Source organism: Chiloscyllium plagiosum, unplaced genomic scaffold, assembly GCF_037043375.1.
Source record: "Chiloscyllium plagiosum isolate Xiang-an unplaced genomic scaffold, Cpla_swu_hap1 HiC_scaffold_11, whole genome shotgun sequence".
In the NCBI taxonomy this organism is placed as follows: domain Eukaryota; kingdom Metazoa; phylum Chordata; class Chondrichthyes; order Orectolobiformes; family Hemiscylliidae; genus Chiloscyllium; species Chiloscyllium plagiosum.
The window spans coordinates 55,859,070-55,879,670 of NW_028270149.1; the positions used below are offsets into that span (position 1 = coordinate 55,859,070).

General features: G+C 40.8%; 1 protein-coding gene across 6 annotated transcripts in view; it reads right to left on the bottom strand.

Annotated features, from left to right (window-relative positions):
* LOC122557198 (ATP-binding cassette sub-family C member 5-like) overlaps positions 1 to 20,601 on the bottom strand; it is a 190,985-nt gene that overhangs the window by 152,284 nt on the left and 18,100 nt on the right. For all 6 annotated transcript variants that reach the window (XM_087992076.1, XM_087992080.1, XM_087992077.1 and 3 more), the window contains one exon: positions 11,253 to 11,419. Coding sequence is in view for 5 of the 6 variants with exons in the window: in XM_087992080.1 (XP_087848206.1) it covers positions 11,253 to 11,419 (167 nt within the window). In the remaining variant the exon portion in view is untranslated. The remainder of the gene's footprint in view (positions 1 to 11,252; positions 11,420 to 20,601) is intronic.

The window sequence follows — 20,601 nt, forward strand, 5'->3', positions numbered from 1 at the left end:
TGCTGTGGACAAGAACCAGTGAACTGCCTTTACAGTTCTCCCCACCTTCTATGTTTTATTGTATCTTTGTATATGTATGCTTAGCGGAAGCTATATAAGGAGTTAGAGTTTTCACTTGTAGAGTTCCACATTATCAGTTCATAATTGTTTATCCGTTGTTAGATACTATTTATTGGGAATAAATACAGGTTGTTCTGCTATAACGTGTTTCATTAATGCAAATTCGCTATAATGCAATTTATGAATTGGGGACACTGTTTCTAAAGCAGGAACTTTTAAAGTATATGTTGGTTATAACACGATTCTGGCCCTGTTAGTTTAAATGTTGCTGCTGTTGCGTGATTTTCTTATAACATGGGATTGCACGAGAATGAAATGACTACATTATAGCAGAACCGACGATAATAATTCTTGTTAAATCCAGAAAACTATACTAAGCTGTCTGTCAACCTGGGTCTAAAAGACCAGCAAATTGGGAAATTTGACAACTTTTTATAAAGGCTTTAACTTTTGCGACAACTACAGGAATAGAAGGCCTTGACTTTCAGTACGCTATCCCAATGAGAGATAAAATGTGTAGCCTCAACTTTTTTCCCTCATTATTTCACCTTCTCTGTCAGAGTCACACAGCACATTTCCTTATCACAGCAGCCAGTAATAACTCAAATGAAGTAGCATCAAAAGTTGTAAAGTCCTGAGCAAACACGGATTATCATTGTTGCTCTGAAAGGTTTGAATAGTGGGAGACTTTACAACAAAGAGCAAAGAAGAATTTGCCATGAGATAATAAAATATGCTCCATAGGATGGGGAAATAAAACCTGCTTCTGCTTCCCAAAAGAAGTCAAGACATGGGTTGAAGTGACTAATTCACCAAATCAGAAACTTCTCTAATTGTCAACACAATTTACCATTCCATCAATATTATAAATTTGTAAAGTTCAATAAAATTTATTGGTTTGATATTCTGTAAAAGATTTACTTGAGGAAGCAAGTGAGTTGGGAGGAGTGGATGCACAAAAATGTATTTTGCTTTGAAATTTTTAATCTATTTTCACGTTAATTTACAGAAGAATAGAAGTTTGAGACTATAATGTAATTTAAGCACTAACTGTCTTCTTTTTTAATTCACTCAAGCAATGTGGGTGTCATTGGCTGGACTAGGATTTATTGCCTTCCCTAGTTATCCTCAAGAAGATAGTGGTGAGTTGCCTTCTTAAACTGCTATAGTAGGTAGACCTACAATGCTGTCAAGGAGGAAATTCCTGGATCTTGACTCAATGACACTAAAGGAAGAGAAGTATATTTCCAACAAAGACAGAATTTGCTGGCGAAACCCAGCAGGTCTGACAGCATCTATGAGAAGAAAGCAAAGTTAATGTTTTGAGTCCAGTGACTCTTCATCAGAACTGCTGAATTTCATCAGTAATTTCTGTTTTTGCTTCAAAATCGCCAGCGTCCACAGTTCTTTCTTTCCTATAAATATGCTTTCAAGTTTAGATGGTGAGCAGTTTGGAGGTCCACATTTCAATGAATCAGTTGCCCGTTTTCTTTTAGGCAGAAGTCATTGTAAGATGCTGTCTGAGGAATTATGGTGAATTTCTGCAGGGCATTCTTGTAGATGGTACACACTGCTGCTATACAGCATTAGTGGTGGAAGAAGTGAATATTGTGAATGTGGCACCAGACAAGTGGACTGTGGTGTCCTGCATAGTTTCAAGGTTTTTGAATGTTGTTGGAGCTATACTCATCCAGGCAAGTGGGAGAGTTCAATCGCATTCCTGACTCGTGCCTTGTAGTTGGTGGTCCAGCTTTGGGCAGTCAGGAATAAGTTACTTGTCGCAAAGTCCCCAGCCTCTAATTTCCTCTTGTATCCACTCTATTTATAAAGCTAGTCCAGTTCAGTTTCTGATTAACGGTAACCCCCAGGATGTTGATAGTGGTGGTAACACCGTTAAATGTCAAGCAGCAAAGGATAGATTTTCTCTTATTTGGGATGGTTATTGCCTGGCAATTGTGTGGCATCAATGTTACTTGCCACTTTTGGGCACAAGCATAGATATTGCATGCATTTTACTGCATTTGGATATGGACTCCTTCAGTTTCTGAGAAATCATGAATATGATGAACATTGTGTAATCATCAGTGAACATCCATAAGACCATAAGACATAAGACCATAAGACATAGGAGCGGAAGTAAGGCCATTCGGCCCATCGACTCCACTCCGCCATTCAATCAATGGGCAATTCAACTCCACTTACCCTCACCCTCCCCGTAGCCCTTAATTCCTTGTGATATCAAGAATTTATCAATTTCTGCCTTGAAGACATTTAGCGTCCCAGCCTCCACTGCACTCTGTGGCAATGAATTCCACAGGCCCACCACTCCCTGCTGAAGAAATGTCTCCGCATTTCTGTTCTGAATTTACCCCCTCTAATTCTAAGGCTGTGTCCACGGGTCCTAGTCTCCTCGCCTAACGGAAACAATTTCCTAGCGTCCACCCTCTCCAAGCCATGTATTATCTTGTAGGTTTCTATTAGATCTCCCCTTAATCTTCTAAACTCCAATGAATACAATCCCAGGATCCTCAGCCGTTCCTCATATGTTAGACCTACCATTCCAGGGATCATCCGTGTGAATCTCCGCTGGACACGCTCCAGTGCCAGTATGTCCTTCCTGAGGTGTGGGAACCAAAACTGGACACAGTACTCCAAATGGGGCCTAACCAGAGCTTTATAAAGTCTCAGTAGCACAACAGTGCTTTTAAATTCCAATCCTCTTGATCTTATGATGGAGGGAAGGTCATTGGTGAAGCAGCTGAAGATGGTTGATCCCAAGACACTACCCTGAGGAACTCCTGCAGAGAGGTTTTGGGAACTTGATGACTGACCTCCAGCAACTATATGTGATAGTTTTGACTTCAACCAGTGCAGAGTTTCACCCCCAGTTCCTGTTGACTTTAGTTTTGCTAGGGTTCCAAGATGCCACACTCAAATATGGCCTCGATGTCAAGGACTGTAACTCTCATTTCACCTCTGGAATTCAGCTCTTTGGTCCATGTTTGAAGAAAAGCTATAATAAGGTCAGGAGCTGAGTAGCTCTGGCAAAGACCAATCTGAGTCTCAGTGACCAGGTGCATATGATAGTACTGCAGATGATACCTTCTGTCACTTTACTGATGATTGAGAGCAGATTAATGGGGAGGGTAATTAGCTGGGTTGGATTTGTTCTGCTTTTTGTCTTCAAGACATACATGGACAATTTTCCACATTATCAGGTAGATGACAGTAGTTTCACTGGACTGAAACCACTTGGCTAGGGTTGTGTCAAAGTCTGAAGCCTTTAGTATCATTGTTGGTATGCTATTAGGGCTCTTAGCAGTATCCATTGCCTCTAACAATTTCTTGATATCACGTGAAGTGAATTGAACTGGTTGACGATTGTTGCAAATACTTCAGACTTATCTTTTGCATTGATGTGTTGGGCTATGTAATGGAGATATTTGATGAATCTCCTCTTTCAGTGAGTTGTTTAATTTTTCACTACCATTCACAACTGGATGTGGCAGGATTGCAGAGCTTAGATCTGATCCATTGGTTTTGGAAATGCTTAGCTCTGTTTACCATTTGTTGTTTATGCTGTTTGGTATACAAATTGTCCTGTTTGTAGCTTCACCAGGTTGACACCTCATTATTAGGTATGCCTGATGCTGCTTCTGGCATATCCTCCTGCATTCTTCATGAACCAGGGTTCATCCCAGGCATAATGGCAATGGTAGAGTGGTGGTGTGCCTTTCCATGACATTGCAGGTTGTCATCGAGTCATAGAGTCATGCAGCATGGAAACAGATGCTTTGGTCCAAGTAGTCCATACCGACTATACAGGTAGTTCTCCAATAATGCCGTAGTTGCACTCCAGCGAAACCTCGCTGAATAAAAGATCGCTTAATAGAAATAATGGGGCCTGTGGGAAAAGTGGGGTTAGGGGCAGACCAGCAAAAAATACCTCTCATGATCACTCAAACATCTATTGAAAAATATAGCACAGCCTAAACGAAGAATGAAATCATATTTATTAACAAATCTAAATTTAACACAGTACATTTAAAAAATATAAGAAAACTGCCCTCTATACAGTACCTCTCACAGAAAGCTGCTCTGCTGGCAGCTGACATTGGCACATTCGCAGAATGGCACGAAGACCAATACTGACATCACACATGGGCAAAACAATGCAGAGTCTTTGGTGCAGACATTGGGGCATGCACAGAATGACACGAAGACGGACACCGATGTCAAGTATGTGCAGAATGGTGCAGACACTGGTGCATGTGTAGAACGGGCATAGAGATTTTGGTACATGCACAGAACAAAGCACGCAAACCAATTCCTGCTGGAAGCACGCTATTGCCAATGGACGTGAGCATTCTCGAAAATACCATTTCCTAATCCTACAGCAATGTTATAGACAAATTACCCTGCTAAAATGCATGTTATCCCAGAACTACCTATATTCCCAAACTAAACTAGTCACACTTGCCTACATTTGGCTCATATCCCTCCAAACCTTTCCCATTCATGTACTTATCCATATGTCTGTAACTGTACTGGCATCCACCACTTCCTCTGACAGTTCATTCTACACATGAACCACTCTCTATGTAAAATGTTGCCCCTCATGTTCTTTTAAAACTTTCTCCTTTCACCCTAAATATATGCCCCCTAGCTTTGAACTCCCCCAACCTACATCAAAGACCCTTGCTATTCACCTTATCTGTACTCCTCATGATGTTATAAATCTCTAAAATGTCACCCCTCGACCTCCTATGCTCAAGTGAAAAATGTCCCAGCCTATCTGAAACCTTCCATTCCTGGCAACATCCTGGTAAATCTTTTCTGAACCCTCTCCATTTTAATAGTATCCTTCCTATATTAAAGTGACAAGAATTGAACCCAGTACTCTAGAAGAAGCCTCACCAACATCCTGTATAACCCCAGCATTACATCCCAACTCTTAAACTCAACAGGCTTAGCATAATGGTAAACATGCCAAACACCTTCCTAACCACTCTGTCTACCTGTGGCGCAAATTTCAAAGATTTCTGTACCTCTACCCCTAGATATCTTAATTCTACAATACTACCCTGGGCCCTACCATTAATTGGTAGTCCTGCCCTGTTTGTTTTACCGAAATACAATACCTCACATTTATCCAAATTAAATTCCATCTCCAATTGTTCAAGATCTCTTTGTATTATTAGATAACCTTCTTCACTGTCCACCTTGTATTGGAGTATGATTCAGCTGCTGCTGATGGCCTACTACACCTCATATATTCCCATTCTAGCATTGCTAGATTTGTTTGAAGTCTGTCCCATTCATACGGTGATACTGCCACACACCTGTTGCAAGGTAATCTCAATACAAAGGTGGAATTTCATCTCCACAAGGTCAGTGCTGTGATCACTCATAGATTCCATCACAGAACAAAATCACAGAATTCCCACAATGTGGAAGCAGGCCATTTGGCCCATCGAGTCCACACCAACCCTCTGAAGAGCATCCCTTCCAGATCCACTCCCTGTACACTATAACCTTGCAGTTTCTTTGGCTAACCTACATAGCCTCAAATCCCAGGATACTATGAGCAATTAAGCATAGCCAATTCACCTAACCTTCACATCTTTGAATGCGGGAGGAAACCAGAACACCCGGATGAAACCCACGCACTCATGGGGACAAGATGCAAATTCTATACAGACACTCTTACCAACACTGCCATGGTCACATTGGCTAGATGAGGTTAAATAGGGTTTTTCCCTATTGTTGTTTCCTTCACTAACTGCTGCACACCCAGTTAAGCAGCAAGGTCATTTCAAACTTGACCAGTAGCGCTGGTGCCAAGCCAGTCAAGGTGGATAGAACATAGAACATTACAGTGCAGTACAGGCCATTTAGCCCTCGATGTTGCACCAACCTGTGAAAACAATCTGAAGCCCATTTAACCTACACTATTCTATATTCGTCCATATGGGAAGAAAGTGAGGTCTGCAGATGCTGGAGATCAGAGATGGAAATGTGTTGCTGGAAAAGCGCAGCAGGTCAGGCAGCATCTAGGGAACAGGAGAATCGACGTTTCGGGCATTAGCCCTTCTTCAGCAATTAATTCCTGAAGAAGGGCTAATGCCCGAAACGTCGATTCTCCTGTTCCCTAGATGCTGCCTGACCTGCTGCGCTTTTCCAGCAACACATTTCCATCTATATTCATCCATATGTCTACCCAATGACTATTTAAGTGCCCTTAAAGTTGGCTACTATAGTCTACTATTATTGCAGGCAGGGCATTTCACACCCTACTCTGAGTAAAGAAACTCCCTCTGACAGCTATCCTATATCTATCACCCCTCAATCTAAAGCTATGTCCCCTTGTGCATGCCACCACCAATCAAGGCAAAAGGGTCTCACTACCCACCCTGTCTAATCCTCTGATTATCTTATATGTCTCAACTAAGTTACCTCTTAACCTTCTCCTCTCTAACGAAAACAGCCTCAAATCCCTCAGCCACTCTTCATAAGACCGTCCCTCCATAACAGGCAGCATCCTGGTAAATCTCCTCTGCACCCTTTCCAAAGCTTCCACCACCTTCCTACAATGTGGTGACCAGAACTATATGCGATACTCCAAGTGCGGCCACACCAGAGTTTTGTACAGCTGCAGCATGACATTGCGGCTCCATGACTCAATCCCTCTATTAATAAAAACTAACACACCGTATGCTTTCTTGACAACCCTATCAACCTGGCTGACAACTTTCAGGGATCTATGTACATGGACACCGATATCTCTCTGTTCATCTACACTACCAAGAACCTTACCATTTGCCCAGTACTCTGCATTCCTGTTACTCCTTCCAAAGTGATTCACCTCACACTTTTCTGCATTAAACTCCATTTCCCACCTCTCAGCCAAGCTATGCTGCTTATCTAAGTCCCATTGTAACCTACAACATCCTTCGACACTATCCACAACTCTACGGACCTTAGTGTCATCCGCAAATTTACTAACCCATCCTTCTATGCCCTCAAACAGGTCATTTATACAAATGACAAACAGCAGTGGCCCCAAAACAGATCCTTGCTGTACACCACTAGTAACTGAACTCCAGGGTGAACATATCCCATCAACCACCATGCTTAACCGGATACTGAAGTCCTCTACCCAGATTACACTTTTTGCCCTTGCCACCTTCAGTTCTTTCTCCAAGTATTGTGGAGCACTGATTCATCAACTGAGGGAGGATGGTATGTAGTAATTATCAGGGGGCTTCATTCTCCATCTCTGACCTCGTACCATGAGACTTCATGGCGTCTGCACTCAATGTTGAGGACTCCCAGGTCAACTCCCTCCTAACTGTATAGCATTGTGCTGCCAAATCTGCTGGGCTTGTCATCATATTGAAGATGGTGATGGTGATGGTGATACAAATCAGAAATTGCTGGAAAAAAATATCAGCAGGTCTGACAGCATCTATGCTTCTGAAGAAGGCTCGCTCAACCTGAAACATTAACTCTGCGTTCTCTGGACAGATACTGCCAGACTTGCTGAGTTCATCCTCCAATTTTTGATTTGTTTCGGATTTGTGCAGTGGTGTTTTGTTTTCTCATATGATGATGGAGGTGTCTAGGAATTAGCTGTAGGTTATAATTCCATTCGTAATCATGACATCAGGCTGTTGCTTTACGAAACAGCTCTCCCAATTCTGGATGGTCCCCAGATGCAAATAAGGGAGGTTCTGCAGGGTCAACAGGTCTGCCACAGGTCATCAGAACATTAACTGTATTGATAAGCTAGCAATAATATCACTCGGTCATTATCTTCCCTTAAAGCGGTGATGTGACACCATTTCAGCACTGCTGCTTCATACAAATTGGTGTTGAGGTCTTCTCAATTATGAGAAATTCTGGAAGTAAAAGCTGCATATCGCCCTCATCATGGTCCCAACATTAGGGTATCACCACATAATGTGTTTATAGACTACTACAAACTCTGATTTTCCATGTTAGAGAAAAGCCCTTGTTCTATCATGATTTGGAGATGCCGGTGTTGGACTGGGGTGTACAAAGTTAAAAATCATACAACACTAGGTTATAGCCCAACAAGTTTAATTGGAAGCACTAGCTTTCGGAGTGCTGCTCCTTCATCAGGTGGTTGTGGAGTACACGATTGTAAGACGCAGAATTTACAGCAAAAGTTTACAGTGCGATGTAACTGAAATTATACATTGAAAAATAACTTGATTGTTTGTTAAGTTTCTCATTTGTTAGAATGACCATGTTAGTTTCATTTCTTTCATATGTAAATCGCAAATCTTTTTTTAAAATTTACATTCTCAAGCGAACTTTAACAATTGGTGTCAGCCCAGACAACGTATTGAAGGTGTTAGCCCCCTGTGTCCTGCTGTCTGTGCCGTAATGTTTAGACTGATTCTAATCTATAAAAATGAATTAACAGAATCCTACATGGATTCATGCAATTTTTGAGCAAAGTACAACATAACTCTGCAAGAAAGATTTCACCCTACAAACGTATATGTGTATGTGTGCATGTGGGTTTGTGTGTGTGTGTGGGGGGGGGCGAGTTGTGAGTGTCTATGAGAGACAGCGTGTGAGTAAAGGGGTGTAAGTCTGTGAGAGGGTGCGTCTGTGTGTGTGTATGTATGTGTGAGAGAGAGAGAGGGGAGTGTGTGTGTGTGTGTGTGTGTGTGTGTGTGTGTGTGTGTGTGTGTGTGAGAGAGAGAGAGAGAGAGAGAGAGAGAGAGAGAGAGAGAGAGAGAGAGAGAGGGTGTGTGTGTGTGTATGTGTAGGAGTGTCTGTGTGTGTATATAGTGCAATGGGGTCACTTGTAGTGTGACATGAACCCAAGGTCCCAGTTTAGGCATCTCTATGGATACCAAACTTAGCTATCAGCCTCTGCTTGGCCACTTTTCGCTGCTGCCTGTCCCGAAGTCCACCTGGGACAATAGTCACCCGAAGGTCCAAGGTCGAATGCCCTGGACCACTGAAGTCTTCTGCAACTGGGAGGGAACACTCCTGTCTGTTGATTGTTGCCTGCAGCATTTGAGATAGACAACGTTGGCTAAGTCACATGAGAACCTGCCACGTACATGGTGGGAGGTGTCCCCACGAGTAATGATGGCATCCGTGTCGATACTCTGACAGACAGCGCCTACCGTGACAGGGTTGTATGGTGTTGTCCTAAAAGCAGGGCAGTTTGCTATGAACAATGATCTGCTTGAGGTTTGGTGGTTGTTTAAAGGTGTAGCAAACTGCCTGGCTTTCAGGACAACTCCATACAACCCAGTCACAGTAGATGCTGCAAGACATGTCAGAATGTAGACATGGATACCACCATTACACTTGGAAACACCTCCCACCATGTACCTGGCAGGTACTCATGCAACTCAGCCAACGTTGTCCATCTCATACACACAACAATCAACAGATAGGAGTGTTCCCTCCGAGTTGGAGATCACTTCTGCCTCAGACCTTTGGGTGACCATCCTCCAAGGCGGACGTTGGGACAGGCAGGAGCAAAAAGTGGCTGAGCAGAGGCTGATAACTAAGTTCGGTACCCAGATGGATGGCCTCAACCGAGACCTTGGGTTTATGTCACACTACAGGTGACCCCATTGTACTATAAACACACAGACACTCCTACACAGACACACACACAGACATAGACACAGACACAGACACACACTCTCACAGACTTAGACCCCTTTACACTCACACACACACATATACACTCTCTCTCATGGACACTCACAACCGCACCACCCGCCCCGGCCCCCACCCCAACCCCCCCCCCCTACACACACACACACACACATTTACACACACAAACCCACGTGCACACATACGCATATACGTTTGTGGGGTGAATTTGTACCTGCAGAGTTACATTGGATTTTGCTCAAAAACTGCATGAACCCATGTAAGATTCTGTTAATTCATTTTTTAGATTAGAATCGGTCTAAACATTATGGCACAGACAGCAGCACACAGGGGGCTAACACCTTCAATACATTGTCTGGGTTGACACCAATTGTTAAAGTTCACTTGAGAATGTAACTGTTAAAAAAAGCTTTGCGATTTACATATGAAAGAAGTGAAACTAACTTGGTTATTCTAACAGATGAGAAACTTAACAAACAATCAAGGTATTTTTTAGTGTACGATTTCAGTTACATCACACTGTAAACTTTTGCTATGAATTCTGCATCTTACAATCGTGTACTCCAGAACGACCTGATGAAGGAGCAGCACTCCAAAACCTAGTGCTTCCGGCTAAACCTGTTGGACTACAACCTGGTTTGTATGATATTTAACGTTGTTCTATCATCCTTTCTTACTTAACAGGTAAATATCTTGCCTCCATCATCGCTAATCGCATCTTTCATTTTCTTGCTCAAATGGTAATTTAAATTTCAGATGTCCCTTCTATCTTATAGGTACAATCAATATGCAAAATCTGCTCCTTAACACAAACATATTTTATTTTAATAAAAACCAAAAGAACTGTGGATGCTGTAAATCAAAAACAAAAACAGGAGTTGCTGGAAAAGCTTAGCAGGACTGGCAACATTTGTGAAGAGAAATCAGAGTTAGTGTTTCAGGTCTGGTGATTCTTCATCAGATTTCATGTTTGATTGTCTTCTTGAAATCCATTACTGAGTGCATGGCTTTAAGGGGGTGTGAAGTGTCAGGGGCAGCATGCAGTTAGCTGCATTTGGCAAATTAAGCACAGTTAGTCACGTACTTGCTTTGTCACTCTTGTAAAAGGTTAATAATTGTACATTGAGATATCAAAAGGAGCATCATAAATCTGGCTACATTTGTGCAGACTGGATAACGGCCATTGATCACTGGCTACCTATAATATATTTGCCTTTCCTTTGTAAACAACTATGCTAATTGTAAACATGTAATGTCCCTACTTCTGAGTCAGAAGGCCTGGGTTCAAGTCCCACCTGCTCCGGAGATGTGTAACAACAGGTTGATTGGAAAATACCTAGATCTGAATACTCAATATATTTCCCCCAAATGTATCTCACAGTTACATCACGCAGATCAAAAAAGCTTTAGTTGCTCATACTACTCAATTTCCTTTGGGTAAAACAGTGTGTCTTGATTTCCTCAAACTATATGGTTCTTTTCTGCTACATCTATTCTGGTCTAAACTATTTACTTACTTATTTGTTGTTCGGAAGGGTTTGAATAGATGGAGGCTTTGGTGGTACTTCCCCTTGAGCACTTTTTCATCTTCCTCTAGGATCCGCAAGTTAGAGCTGGCAGAATCTTTGCAAGGAAACTCTGCTTGACATGATCCTTCAGGTGCATTTGCATAAAACACCTGATTCTATAAAAAGAGAAAAACACAATTTTAGGGCCAGAATAAATATGTAAATTGTGACAGAATACTTTATTTCTTCTATTATATTGAATCAATCGCTTTTCATTCAGTGCTGACATTTGAGGAAACCGAATGCTATGTTGGGTTAGCTATTGGGATTTGGATTAGAGTTCAACCCAGATCGTTAGAATGGAAATCTGTTTATTGGCTGTTTATCCACAACAAATTGATTTGGATAATTTGATCAGTTTCTTTTTGGAGAAAGTACAAATGGTCAAAATTGTTTGTAATTTCATATCAAACAAAGAATCCCTTTAATAGCCAATCTTGGCGTACTCCATCTGACACGGAGTTCCTGAAATAGGATTGTGCATTATTTAACAGCACTAACATCATTCAAGAAGATAAAAATTAAACTAAAATGTCAAAACAAAATGTGGTAGTGAATGCACCAAAACTTGGCAGGTGATTTTTTTTGGCAGGATAAGTGTGAGGTTATCCATTTTAGCAGAGGAATAGGCAGGCAACTTATAAGCTAAATGGAAAGAAAGTTCAGAGTCCTTTGGTACGACATGATTTGGGTGTCCACATGCACGAATTGCAGAAAACTAGCATGCAGGTAGAGCAGTAATAACAAAGGCAAATGGAATTTTGGCATTTATTGCTAAAGCATTAGAGATGAAGTAGGGAACTGTTGCTGCAACTGTACAAGGCATTGGTGTGTCTGCACCTGAAGTGCTGCATACAATTTTGGTCCCCTTTCTCAAGGAAGAATACAATTGTATTGGAGGTAATTCAGAGGAGATTCACTGGATTTATTCCCGAAATGAGGGGTAAGTCTTTTGAAGACATACAGCAATTTAGACAAATAATCTCAGTAGTTTAAAAGAATGAGAGGAGATCTAATTGAGGTGTATAAGATACAATAGGGGATTGACAACGTAGATTTAGAAAGGTTGTTTCCTCATTTGGACCAATCGAGAATGAGATGTCAGTTTTAGGACAAGGGTTAGCTGAATTGAAATAGAGATGAAGAGAAATTACTTCTCTCAAAGAGCTGTAATTCTGTGGAATTCAGTAGCCCAATGTGCAGTGGATGCTGAGACACTGAGTAAATGTAACTAGTTGATCGAAAGACTTTTAATTAGTAATAGGTTGAAGGCTTATGGAGTGCAGACAGGAAAGTGGAGTTGAAGCTGAAGTAAGGTCAACCATGATCCTATAAAAAAGCCACAATATCAGTTTATAGCCTGACAGGTTTATATGAAATCATAAGCTTTCAGAGCACAGCTCCTTTGCCAGGTAAAGTGACTTTGCCCACCAGTCCAATACCGGCACTTCCACATCATGGCTATCCAAAAGCAGAGTGGGGTCAAACAGCTGAATTGCCTAATCCTAATTTTTATGTACTTATGTTCTTATGTAAGTACTAGTTTTAATACTACATCCAAAGGTTGATAGTCAATATAGATCCAGCACTGATCAATGTAATATAATTGTTTTATGTGTGTTACATAGTAATTTAAATAGTATTTCACTTCAATTCGATAAAATATGGCCCACTTCTGCACCGAATGTGACACCACAATTCCATAGCAATAACTCTAAACCCCACTGTCTGCTTGTCTCACATTTTAATCAACTGTATCAATTGTTTACTCAAACAACACACAAAAATAAAAAGGTCAGAGTTTTATTTCTCCAAGAATACCCAATGTTTTCCAAAAAACTAATGGACAAATTACATTGACATTCTACAGAATGTCAACCAGAAAGAGAAGAAAGTTTCCAAGAAACGTTCTTAAAATGTATTTCTATTGACAGTTCATGTGTCAAAATGTGTTTAAAAGAATAAATACTAGCTAACTTAGACTTTGGAAAAGAACACTCGCATTCACCATTCCTTTCGGATCAGTTAAAAAGAAATTTAAAAAGCTTCCTATTTTGTTATTAATCAGCAAATAACTTTATTCAATTATATATGTCCCTTTCTCAGACCCTTAAATTGCTTAACATGGAAATTTACAAAAGATAGAATTTTCCATTAAGAGTTATTACATTTCAATTACCCTTCCAATGCAAATTGTAATATTGCTGTAACCCATTTACAGTGGAAAGCCAACATGTTCCCATAGTCAAAATGAATCAATGCCAAGTTTGAAGTTGACTTTTCTTCCATGAGATAAAATCGAGCAATTTTCATTGCAACTTAAAATTCGAAAGACAAATTTTACAAACACATGCCCTCAGAGTAAAAGAATTATCTTAAGTTCACAGCATTTTGATGTATTGAGATTTTGGAATTATGAAGTTGTAAGCTTTTAAACTTTCTCTGTTATAAACAAAATATATTAGTAGCGTTGTAAAGTTTTCTCAGTAAATATTGCTAAAATAAATATCCGGTTAGCGATTTACTGTACTGAGAAATTAATTCAATCAACTGCAATATAACTTTGTACTTCTGAAAACATGTAAATAAATAGCATTACTCAAACTACAAGCTAATATTCAACCAGCTTTGTATTGTCCATTGTCTTAAATCAATCATTATTTTCTTTAATTATGATCAAGTTCTCATATGTTTCTTCAAAATGTTAGATTCCTTTGTGACATCCAATTCTCTGGAATCCTTTTGATATTTCTCTCCAAGTATTAATTATTCATGTCTGGACTTTGACAGGTTGTCTGACAACATAGCTCACATTTTCACCACACACCCATTCATGTGCACAGTTATGATGCCAGCTGATATTATACTGCACATGTCAGATCCCAGACTTTTCCAGACAAGAGGAGTTTGGCTCTTTAACTAAACTCCTTAATCTATCGTATAAAAATAGTAAACTATCCCCCTTTCTTAGAAACAATAGTCTTCCACATCCAGCTTCATACAAGTCTTCTGCAAAATTGAAATCCAAAAGCTTCTTTCCAAGCTAAAGGTGTTTCCCCGAATCAAAAGGGGCCAAAAAATATCAATCTCTGATCTAAATTTAAAGCCTAATGCAGAGCTGTTTACTTCAATGTGAAAAAACTTCAATGTGAACGAATTTCCATTAGTCTCTAAGAGCTCTCTCAAAATGTTATTTTCAAAAGACATTAGATAGCTTAAGAAACACTTACAAATTAAACATTAAACCCCTTTAGACTCACAGACCAAAATCTATATGCCATTAGCTCAAATTGAATTTGGAAAATAACTTATTAAAATATATATAACTCACACAGCTTCCATCCGTTCTCCCGAAAGAAGAATGCATATGTGTCTTTAGGAGATGTTTTAATTACTCATTAAGAATGATCTTATCATCACTTCTATCTCAGACTAACAGTAGTACCATATTGACATTAAGCATACAATATGTTACACAGCAACCACATTGTACATAAATATATACACACCACATCACACAGTGTCTTTCATACATGCTCTCGATAGAGCTCTGCTATAACATTTTCTAATCCAGGTACATGAAGCTCCATCAAGGAAATTGTAAATACTTGTCCTGAGAATTTAAAAAAAAAAGATTGTGGTCCATAACTGTTTAATAACAGTTTCTTCCATATTATTGGTGATGTAAATCTCAGTGATGTAGGGCTGTCACAAAACTGAATGTCTCCTTTCCACTGTAGATTACTTTGCTGGCATGCAGTTTCTTTGAAAAATAACTGACAGGTTGTTCAATCACTATTTTATCATCCTACAGTAAAACAGTTCCCACACCTATGTCATTGGTATCGACAGCCAATTTGAATGGTTTCTCACAATGTGGCATGGTTAACACCAGTGTTGTGGTCAGTACAACTTTCAACTTTTCAAAGGCAATTTGACATTCTTGCATCTGTTCAAATCTACTGACTTTTTCAAAAATTATTTTAAAATAGTCAAAAATGCTAAATTTTAGTATAACCGGACTAAAACCTACTCATGTCAACATAACACAAAATTTTACATTTTGTTCCAGCCACAGGAAGATCCAAAAAAAGCCAGTACTTTCACCTCTCCAGGTGTGGCTTGGTACTGTCCCAAGTGTGGATGAAATAGGTCACCTCTGTTTTGGTAAATTCACTCTTAGTGGGAATTATAACCAAATTGGCCTTTTGTAGCCATTCAATTTCTTCCTACTTTGGCTAAAAGCAGCCAAACATTTAAATTAACACAAACAAAAACAGAAATTGCTGGAAAAGCTCAGAAGATCTGGCAGCATCTGTGCAGAAAAATCAGAGTTAGCATTTCAGGTCCAGTGACCCTTCTAGTTCTGAGATGCCAGACCTGCTGAGTTTATCCCACAATTTCTGTTTTTGTTTCTGATTTACAGCATTCTCAGTTTTTTCGGTTTTTATGTAAACACAGTTATATAATAGTTCAATTATTGATTAATTCTTGAAACTTTGCTGGTGCATTTTCCATTCCAAATGGTAAGACTTTGCACTGATAAAGTCCATCCAGAGTTACAAAAGCCATTGTTTCTTTGGTTCTACCAATCAAAAGAATTTGGCAATATCCTTCTAGCATTCCAATTTTTGTTACAAATTGTGCATGTTCAATTAATTCAATGCAATCTTTTAAATTTCAGAAGAGGATATGAGCCTGCTTTTGTTACAATGTTGACTTTGCTATAATCAATATAGAATCTTTGTGACCCATTTGGTTTTGGCATTGATACAATAAGATGAGCTCCAGCTACTATGGCCCAGCTCAATAATGTGATTGTCTGTTGTGAATTTAATCTCTTCTCACTTGAGCTATTTTCTCTAGACTAAGTCTGTGAAGGAGTTTTTTTTCCTACAGGTAACACATTCTCCACATTAATGTTAAGAACAGCCAAAACTGTGTTCTTGGCCTATTACCACAAATTAATTTATAATTCTGTAGTAGCTTTTGTAAGCTAGTTCGATAACAGTCTGGAAGATAAATTGTTATCTAGCTTTTTAAGTTTCTCTCTGTTTTCCAACCTGATTGTCGGAGAGTCAACTTGTAAAATTTCAATTTCTGATTTAACCTTCAGAAGTTCTCACATCTGTTTTTATTTCACTCCTTACTTTTTTCACTGCTATAAGTACATCTTTCTCTCGACTTCAGTCCCTGTTATAAAGTCTCTTCACCTGTTCACATCACCTAATTGCTGATTCTATCTTTGTATCTGGGAGAAGTAACTAGATAATTCACATCAGGTTGATGTCCAATAGACCTTGCATTTAATAGTCCACCAGAGTCAGGGAATAATACTAAATCTAAAGTCACCTGTAACAAAATTTTGAACTTCAGCTTTTTGTCTGGTCTAATTTTCATTTTTGTTGAGCACCTTTTTCAAATGCTTTTAGCTAACTCACGTGCTTGCTCAGTTTTGTTCTGAAATTTGGAAACAGGCTCTAAGCATAGCTTTTCAGCTTTGATTTAAGTATTCTTCTTTAATCAAATTAAATGGTCCTTTCACTTTGTATTTGAAGAGAGATGTACAGCATGGAAACAGACCCTTCGGTCCAACCCGTCCATGGCGACCAGATATCCCAACCCAATATAGTCCCACCTGCCAGCACCTGGCCCATATCCCTCTAAACCCTTCCTATTCATATACCCATCCAAATCCCTTTTAAATGTTGCAATTGTACCAGCCTCTACCACTTCCTCTGGCAGCTCATTCCATACACGTACCACCCTCTGTGTGAAAAAGTTGCCCCTTAGGTCTCTTTTATATTTCCCCCTCTCACCCTAAACACATGCCCTCTAGTTCTGCACTACCCGACCCCAGGGAAAAGACTTGGTCTATTTATCCTATCCATGCCCCTCATGATTTCTTCATTCTATTTAAAAAAAGACTGAATTCTGTGGATGCACAGGGACATTGATAACGGCTCCAACTCTATTTGCAGCACTATTTGTGCAAGACGCAGCAGACCATGACCATTCTGAACACTTTGCTGGTCCATACTAAACAGCATCCCCAAATCTGCACAAACACCTGTTTTGCATCTTTAGTCCCCCAGTAACTTCAGAATGATTACTCATGCTTATGGCTTTTCTGTGTCAGTGTTAAGAGTTCTCAGTCACAGGTATTATTGGTCACCTTTTTAAATGAGAGCTCCTTGGAGACAAGCCTATCCGCTAACTTCATTCAGAGGTGCAATCAGTGTATTATCAAGGTATCACAGAAACCTCCAGGATACTTTGGATAGATATTATGAAAACCTCCAACTGAACCTGTTGAAATTGAACCCTCTTGCTCAGTTGGAAATAGTGTGTAATTGGCAACCCTGGCAAACATGGGGATTGGTCACTGGGGAATGCACCTGCACACAGTACATTGTGAAATCTTGCAGGTGTTACCTCCTGGCTCCTCATAGGGATCGAAGGTAAAGAAATTTGGGGCTGTAGTGATTTTTACTGTCACTAGCAATGCATGCCCATTGTTTGAGGAAGCTACAAACCTAAGCAAAAGCTTGCCACAAAAGTCTCTGAGTTTCTGAGATACTGGGGTTCAAACATGTTGAAAAAGTTCTGCCTCAATACTTTATTACGGATACTGCTCCACCCTCCGGAGTGGAAGTTTTTGAGGATAAGGAAGCTGCTGCTGCTGCTGTTGGTCCTGATGCTGTTGCTGCTCTTATTCTTCATCACATATTCAAGAAAGAACTGCATGAACTGTACCCATGCTGACAGCAAGAAAGTGCAGATCAAGGCGAGACAAGGTCAAAGAAAGACTCAATTTCCAAAACGTTGGAAATAATCTCAGAGGTTGGAACGCACTGTCAGATCAGGTCATGTGAACACAGTCCTGTTACTCAGACAAAGAAGAAGCTATACTGTATTTAAAGCCAGTCGGTTTCATAGAATCATCAATTCTCCTGGGCTCTCTGACCTTCTTTCAGGAAGCTTAGCCTAAAGCAAAACATACTGGGTTAAATATGTTTCTGGTTGTTTTTCCACAGGTTTAAAATTCCCACAGTGGTTATTTGGACACCTACAAAAATGCACCCATTATGCATAAAGGCAGTAGGAGTATACTTAAGAGGGAAATCAGGAGGGCAAAAACGGGACATGAGATAGCATTGGCAAATAGGGTTAAGGAGAATCCAAAGGGATTTTATGAATACATGAAGGACAAAAGGTTAACTAGGGAGAGAATAGGGCCCCTCATAGATCAGCAAGGAATCCTATGTGTGTAATTGCAGGAGATGTGTGAGATACTAAATGAGTATTTTGCATGAGTGTTTACTGTGGAGAGGGACATGGAAGATATAGAATGTGGGAAAAATAGATGGTGACATCTTGAAAAATGTCCATATTACAGAGAGGGAGGTGCTGGATGATTTAAAATGCATAAACATGGATAAATCCCCAGGACTTGATCAGGTTTACCCTAGAACTCCGAGAGAAGCTAGGGAAGTGATTGCTGGGCTCCTTGCTGAGATATTTGTATCATCAATAGTCATAGGTGAGGTGCCAGAAGACTGGAGGTTGGCTAACATGGTGCCACTGTTTAAAAAAGGTGGTAAGGAAAAGCCAGGGATTTATAGACCAGTGAGCCTGATATTGGTGGTGGGCAAATTGTTGGAGGAAATCCTGAGAGCCAGGATTTACATGTACTTGGAAAGGCAAAGACTGATTAGGGGTAGTCAACATGGCTTTATGCGTGGGAAATTATGTCTCACTAATATGATTGAGTTTTTGGACGTAAGAGGATTGATGACTGCAAAATAGTGGACATGATCTATATGGACTTCTGTAATGAGTTTGACAAGATTCCTCATGGTAGACTGGTAAGCAATTCATCAACTTCACCAACACATTCCACCCTGACCTTAAATTTACCTGGACCATCTCTGACACCTCCCTCCCCTTCCTGGACCTCTCCATCTCCATTAATGACGACCGAATTGACACTGACATTTTTTACAAACCCACCGACTCCCACAGCTACCTGGATTACATCTCTTCCCACCATACCTCTTGCAAAAATGCCATCCTGTATTCCCAATTCCTCTGCGTCCACCGTATCTGCTCCCAGGAGGACCAGTTCCACCACAGAACACACCAGATGGCCTCCTTCTTTAGAGACCGCAATTTCCTTTCCCACGTGGTTAAAGATGCCCTCCAACGCATCTCATCCACATCCCGCACCTCCGCCCTCAGACCCCAACCCTCCAACCGTAATAAGGACAGAACGTCCCTGGTACTCACCTTGCACCCTACCAACCTTCGCATAAACCAAATCATCTGCCGACAATTCCGCCACCCCCCAAAAGACCCCACCACCAGGGATATATTTCCCTCCCCACCCCTTTCTGCCTTCCACAAAGACCGTTCCTTCCGTGATTACCTGGTCAGGTCCATGCCCCCCTACAACCCACCCTCCCATCCTGGCACCTTCCCCTGCCACTGCAGGAATTGCAAAACTTGCGCCCACACCTCCTCCCTCACCTCCATCCAAGGCCCTAAAGGACCCTTCCACATCCATCAAAGTTTTACCTGCACATCCACCAATATCATTTATTGTATCCGTTGCTCACGATGCGGTCTCCTCTACATTGGGGAGACTGGACGCCTCCTAGCAGAGCGCTTTAGGGAACATCTCCAGGACACCTGCACCAATCAACCACACCGCCCTATGGCCCAACATTTCAACTCCCCCTCCCACTCTGCTGAGGACATGGAGGTCCTGGGCCTCCTTCACTGCCGCTCCCTCACCACCAGACGCCTGGAGGAAGAACGCCTCATCTTCCGCCTTGGAACACTTCAACCCCAGGGCATCAATGTGGACTTCAACAGTTTCCTCATTTCCCCTTCCCCCACCTCACCCTAGTTCCAAACTTCCAGCTCGGCACTGTCCCCATGACTTGTCCTACTTGCATATCTTCTTTTCCACCTATCCACTCCACCCTCCTCCCTGACCTATCACCTTCATCCCGTCCCCCACTCACCTATTGTACTCTATGCTATTTTCTCCCCACCCCCCACCCTCCTCCAGCTTATCTCTTCACCCTTCAGGCTCTCTGCTGTTATTCCTGATGAAGGGCTTTTGCCCGAAACGTCGATTTTACTGCTCCTCAGAAGCTGCCTGAACTGCTGTGCTCTTCCAGTACCACTAATCCAGAATCTGGTTTCCAGCATTTGCAGTCATTGTTTTTACCTGGTAACAAGTTTAGATCACTTGGAATACAGGGAGAACTAGCTATGTGGAAATAGAACT